This window comes from Triticum aestivum, chromosome 6B, assembly GCF_018294505.1.
Source record: "Triticum aestivum cultivar Chinese Spring chromosome 6B, IWGSC CS RefSeq v2.1, whole genome shotgun sequence".
Lineage (NCBI taxonomy): Eukaryota > Viridiplantae > Streptophyta > Magnoliopsida > Poales > Poaceae > Triticum > Triticum aestivum.
This window is the reverse complement of record NC_057810.1, coordinates 682,606,199-682,612,482: the sequence shown is the minus strand read 5'-3', so window position 1 is coordinate 682,612,482 and position 6,284 is coordinate 682,606,199. Positions and strand designations below refer to the sequence as shown.

General features: G+C 52.6%; 1 protein-coding gene and 1 long non-coding RNA gene across 2 annotated transcripts; one reads left to right on the top strand and one right to left on the bottom strand.

The window, feature by feature from the left end:
• The first annotated feature begins 1,027 nt into the window (after positions 1-1,027).
• On the top strand, positions 1,028-5,601 carry LOC123139215 (uncharacterized). Its single transcript, XR_006469508.1, has 2 exons — positions 1,028-1,501; positions 5,186-5,601. It is a non-coding gene; the product is annotated as an uncharacterized lncRNA (long non-coding RNA).
• LOC123139214 (uncharacterized) lies at positions 1,684-4,757 on the bottom strand. The gene is made up of 2 exons (XM_044559012.1): positions 3,475-4,757; positions 1,684-3,395 (listed from the first exon to the last, which is right to left on the bottom strand). The coding sequence occupies exons 1-2, from the start codon at positions 4,686-4,688 to the stop codon at positions 1,943-1,945; spliced, it is 2,667 nt and encodes an 888-aa protein (XP_044414947.1). The 5' UTR covers positions 4,689-4,757; the 3' UTR covers positions 1,684-1,942.
• Positions 5,602-6,284: the final 683 nt, after the last annotated feature.

Sequence of the window (6,284 nt, the reverse complement as noted above, 5' to 3'; positions counted from 1 at the left end):
TTATGATCAATGTTGCCTAAAGCTAAAAAAAAGAATGGGAAAATAAATATTTTGCAAACAAAGTCATGTGATAATCTTCCTGATTTATCTATCAATTCTTTACCAGGTTCTTAGTTTCATAAATATGTAAATGGAACTTGTGTGAGGCAACTTTGTGACTTGCAAAATTTGAGAAGGGGGGGGGAGTCTCCTAGGCTATAACCTGTTAAGATCATTAGATTCTTAGTATTGCACTCTTTTCCCCGTCGACCACCAACATGTCTGTGGCGACTTCGTCAGTCTCAATATGTTGTGTCGGCTCAGAAGGTGCTCATAAAGGTAGGGGTGCGTGTGTGCGTGCGTTCATGAGTGAGTGTATGTGTATATGTTTGAGTGTATTCATCTCTGTCAAAAAAATACTCCCTCTATTCCATATTAACTGATGCTGAAATGGGTGTATCTAGTATTGAAATACATCTAGATACATCTATTTCAACGTAAATTAATATGGGACAGAGAGGCGAACCAATATGTTGTTGAATGGTTAGGAGGACAGTAGTATCCCCAGCCCATCAAGGTTCACGTCCTAAACTTGACATTGGTGTTCGTAATATTTCTGGATTTATTTCAGGCTTCCGGCAATGTTCGTTCAGTGGGAGGAGATGTTCCTGTCGACTACAAGCCGTCTGTGGTGACTTCAGAAAATCTTAAGATGTTATGTCTGCTCAATCTATCGGAGGTGCTCATAAGGGTAGGGTGTGCATGCGTACGTTTATAGGGATACGTGTATGCTTGTGTATGTGAGTGACTTTAATTGTACCGTGTAAAAAAATAGGATAGAGAGAGTAATATAAGTAGTGGGATCAACTATTTATAAGTATAAAATATATGTATATGATTTCATTTGACGGCAGAAACAAACATTTTTTTTACTATTTATATTTTTTTTGAGACATTTTTTTTACTATTTTATATGCTATTTACAGAAAACCAACGGGCCGCATGTACCCGCCGTATCGATCCGGTTAAAGCCTACCCGAGTCTGCTCGCTCGGCCCATCCTACCGCTCGGCCACACCAGACGCAGCCGCGCAGGATGCTTTAGGCGCTGTTCCTTTCCCGGCGATCGCCGGCGACGGCCCACCCCGACCTGCACCACGCTGCTCCTGGCCGTCCGCTTGTCCGTGTCGTTCGTGTGGGAGATCGCAGGGACAGAGCGGCCAAGCGGGGCTGGTTCGGAGCTGGATTCGCGCGCTCGTTTGAATCTCAGCGCCTGCATCCGCGCACCATCCACTCGTCGGCTCCAGCAACTGCTTCCGATCGAGGCGACCCACACGCGTGGAATTCTCTCCAGCCTAGACGGCGCCAGGCTCTGATGCTCCACGGTAACCACGCTACTCACGATGGCGGCCTGGTCAGCTCAGTTGCCTGCTTCTGCATTCGGGGTCGGGCGCCCTGCAGGTGTTCGGTGAATTGCCACGCTAGGGAGACTGCGCCGTTAAGAGTTGGGTCACGGATCCAGGGTATGTTTCCTCTCTACCTGACCAGAATACTATTAGGATTACACAATGCTTCAGACTGTAACCAGTGACATACTAAAGCATATTTCGGTTGCAACAAATGCTTCACTTTCCTGAATACAAATGCAATTGCAGTTCATGCACTTCCCATTCGAGTTCTTGTGAGATAGAAAGTACACATAGGGTCAGGAAATGCCACCTACCATGCAGGGTTAAGATACAGACAGACCTGCCCAGTGGGTCGCCAAACAATGTCAGCATGCCCCAACTGGGATGCAGGTTAATCTGAATATCTGATTACATCAATTAGACTACGAATCTAAAAACTGGGAAGCTTTTCGATTAAGCCCTTGAGCAAGGAGGAACATGTAGCTAGAGTAGGGCGTGCTGACTAGAGATCTACACTACGGAGCTCAGATGAGCAATCACCCTCACATAGTAGAGCTACACTACAGAGCTGCTTTGGTGCCTCTCACGGCGACATACAGTACATGCCAGTACTGTATGGATTGCAAAGTAGCTCAGCACGGCAAAGACGAGTGCGACGACATAAACAGATGTCTTCCACCCCCTGTTGGAGCCGGCTGCATAGGCCACCAGGAGAGCAAACAGATCCAGTCGGATCGTCCAGTTCATCACCCGCAGCGACCATTTCTCCCATTCTCCTTCTTTCTTCTTTGGCAGCCATTGCGGTAGCAACATGATGATGACAACGATGGAAGCCACAAAGGAAATGGAGTTGCTGTAGAAGAAGGCGAGGTACCGGGCCCTCCTGTTGTCGTGCATCACCGGGTTGCCCGCCTCGTACCCGTTGTCGTTGTTCTGCCACGCCCCGCCGGGCGGTTCGAGGCCGGCCTGGTAGGCTACGCTCGCCACCAAGATGCCTAGCAGCATCAGGTACTTGCGCCCTGCATGCTTCTTCGCTTCTTCTTCATCCTCGTTCTTTTCTTCTACCTCCTTCCTTTCTTCTTCGTTTTGTTCTCTGGGTGGCGCAACTACCGCATTGCTGCGCTTTCTCTTCAGCAAAAATACCAGCAGCAGTCCGGCTGCAACGAGGAGGACCACGGCCACCAACACGAAGATGTAGATGGATGTCTTGCGGTGTTGCGTGCTTCCGGCAGCGTAGGCCCCCATCAAACAAAACAAGCCCACCGCCGTGCAAACGGATAGTGCATTGCTTCGTATGGCTGGTCTGTACAGATTGGGGTTCACCAGGAGGATGATGAGGGCGATGGAAAGCATGAAGCTCACTGAGTTGCAGTAGAAGAAGGCATAGTAACGGACTTGGTAGTTGTGCAAGAGGATCGGGTCACCGGCGTGGTGCCCGAGCGTGTCGTCCTGGAGAAGGAACCCGCCAGGAGGGGTGAGGCCGGCTTGAAAGGTGATGGTTGCCGCCAAGATCGCGAACAGGAGCAACCGTTTGCGCCTCTTCTCCAGCAACTCATCTTCATCGTCGTCTTTCTTGTCCTTGTGATCCAGCTCCAGTGTGAAAAAGACAATATGGATCACCACATAGATCAGGGCAGCGCCTGCCAAAGCCATGACGTAAATGGAGGAATTCACGCCCCGACAGCTCCCGGCGGCATATGCGCCGATGAGGCCAAACAGGTCGAGTATCATGGCCGCCTCCAGCACGTGGTGCTTGATCAGCCTCTCCGTCTGGACCAGGACGATGACCACCAAGGAGGCCACGAACGCAACCGAGTTGCAGTAGTAGAAGGCCCTGTACCTCCTAATGTTCGTTGTGATTAGAATCGGGTCGCCGGCGATGTACCCATCGCCCTTGTCCTGCCAAACGCCACCTGGTGGGTCCAACCCCGCTGTGTAGGTGATGGTGGCGGCAAGAGTGGCGAGCAGTAGAACAAGAGAGCGAGCCTTGTCCAGACCCTTTCTAGCACTGCGGTGAAAGAAGAAACAGAGTTCAGTTCAGTCGCGGAGAATGAAGAAGCAGAGTTCAGTTCAGTTGCAAACAGTACCTGACATTATCAGTAGTCTGCTGAATTGCATCAATTTGTTGCGTTGGACTGGAACGAGAAGACTTTAAAGTGTAGAAAGCATAGAGTAGGATGTATGCTGTTGCTAGAATGCCGCCGGCCAGGGAGACCACGTAGATGGTGGTTTTTGTCTCCCTGCAGCTGCCAGCGGTGTAAGCGCCGACGAGGCTGACAAGCGCGACGACGATGAACCCGTAGAGCACGAGCGACCGAGCCTTCTTCTCGCGGAGCTTCTTGCCGTCGATGATGAGCAGCATGATGATGAGCAAGGACGCTACGAACGATGTGGTGTTGCAGAGCAGGAACACCGTCAGGCGCGGGCGGTGGCGGTCCTTGAGGATTGCGTCGCCCGGGCGGTAGCTGATCCCGGTGGTGTCCCAGAAGCCACCCGGCGTGCTCAGCCCGGCGACGTACGTGATGCTCACCGCGAACGTCGCCAGGAGCATCAGTACCTTGCGGAGCCGTTCGTCGGCTTTCAGCTTCTTCAAGGCCTCGCGTTTACGGTCCTCTTCTTCTCTGACATTGGGATCAGAGTCGCGGACGGGGGAAGAAATCGTGCCGGGATCGGAGTCGGGATTAGGAGTGGACATCACGCCGTCGAAGTTGGAGTTGCGGTTGGGTGCGGTGGACATTGTGCCGTCGCAACCAGAGCCGGATTTGTTGTCTGGGCCCCACCAGTCCATCATCTTGAGAACGGCGATGTAGAGGAAGACGGCGGCCACCAGCACCGCGGAGTAGACGATGCAGACCTTGTCCTGGCAGGTACCGGCGCCGTACGCGCCCATGAGGCTGAGCAGGTCCAGCACCATGACCAGCCGCAGGGGCACGACGACCCAGCGGCTGTCCTTCCCCTTCTTGTCGTGGCGGACGGCGAGGATGAGGATGAGGACGATGACCACGAGCGACGCGGCGAAGGCGGTGGCGTTGCAGTAGAAGAAGGCGAGGTAGCGGCGGTAGTGGGTTCCGCGGATGATGGGGTCGCCGGCGGGCTGCCCGTCGTGGGCGGTCTGCCAGACGCCTCCCGGCGGGCTGAAGCCGGCGGCGTACGTGACGGTGACCACCAGGGCGGCCAGCAGCAGGAGGTACTTCCGCAGGCTGTACTCCCATGGCTGCACCGGCGGCTTGGCCGGCTGGCCGGGCTGATCCATTGGCGCTGCCGGTTGCACCTGCACGGCGGAGATGCCACCACACTCCATTCTCTCACTCAACGGCTGTGGTTCCCTTCCTGTTGTTAATTATTGTGATGCAGACTGGCGAATGGTTTCGTCGTGATTATATAACGACGACTTGACTCGGCGCGTGCGCGTCGTCGGGGCGAAGGTGCCTAGTCCGCCTGAGCCTCTGCGCCCTGCACAGCGACTCCCGCATGCGGACCGACCGACGTCAGCGGTCGTCGGAGAAAGTGAACCAAGTCTTCTCCGGTCAAGTAAACTAAGCCGTTCTAGCCTAGCTTTTTAAGATGAAGCCGATCGGAAACATCGTGATGACCAGAGTACGCGTTTGTGTTTTTGGATGTCTTGGTGTAGATCATCATTGGACTGATGCTCTTCGGCCTGGTCATGATTCTCTTCGTTCTTACTAGTATATACGACAGCTTACCTATGTGTTACTTGGATATTTTCTCCGTACGTGTGTTCTTTGGATCCTCCATCTCTATTCTCCTTATTATAGGTAATGCGAAATGCCATGGCAGTGACAGGTGAAAAAAAATCTAAAGTGGCGCGATTGTATACTACAGTATATGAAAAAGACTTGGCTCGGCGCGGGTCGTCGGGAGAAGCTGCCGAGCCTCTGGGCCCTGCATATTCGATCATCATCAAAGTCTGACAGGGAGTCGTCGAGGAAGGGAAGTAGCAACAAGCCAACGAGCAAGTCTTCCTCCGGTCAACGGGCAAGTCTTCCTCCGGTCAACTACGGGCGCCGCAGTTGAATGCAGGTTTTATGTCTAGTAGGAAAAAAGCATTTGCATCCGACAGAGTCGGCTGTGACGTGGTGTGTGGTCATGTTGAGTACGTCAGTGCAACTCGTCATGTAATTACGTCGGAGTGAGCATCCTATGCAGCCAATCTTCATCGACCGGTAGATCAATCTAAGAAACACGGTTGGGCGCCCCCTCGTCATACTTTCGTGTGGCGGTAAAACCAGGTTTTATTCGTCAAACACCAGAGTATGGAATAAAGTTTGGTTCATGGGACTGGCCAAACAAGGTATGATGTCCCATGCCTAAGAGCAACTTTAGCAGACCCCGCATTCCGCCGGCCCGTAAAACGCATTTGCAGTTTACGGAAAACGGCTTTTGCGGGCCAGCAAGGATGGCCACAGATGTAGACCTCCCAAACGGACCCGTATAAAAGTATATTCGTCGAATATGCTTTTATATGGGGTCGGCTTGCGGTGTCTGCTCTTGCACCGCTGCCATCCACATCTCATCAACCCGTAAAATGTATCAAATCCAGCATGATACAATAAACGGAAGTAAACTAAATAATTATTCAAATTCAACACAGTACAACAATCATCCACAACAAACGGAAGCAAACTAAGTTGGCAAGCATGGTCCGAGTCGTCTGAATCGGACGAATCGGTGAGCAAGAACTTCTCACACGGACTCAAATCCATCTACATGCACACCGGCACGTCAATGAACTATAGCGCTCGCTCGCAAAGATCACAAAATACACAATAACCGGTGGAGGATGCGACGGGTGATCCCGGGCGGCGACGAGGGGCGGGCTCGGCAGTGGTCGATCCCCGACGGCGGCGGCGACGAGGGCGCTCTTCTCCCCGGATCC

Excerpts from the sequence above, each read along its gene's own strand:
- LOC123139214 (XM_044559012.1), bottom strand. The coding sequence starts at position 4,688 with ATGGAGTGTGGTGGCATCTCCGCCGTGCAGGTGCAACCGGCAGCGCCA. Across the intron at positions 3,396-3,474 it reads CAGACTACTGATAATGTCAG|TGCTAGAAAGGGTCTGGACA; the intron begins GTACTGTTTGCA and ends CTTTCACCGCAG.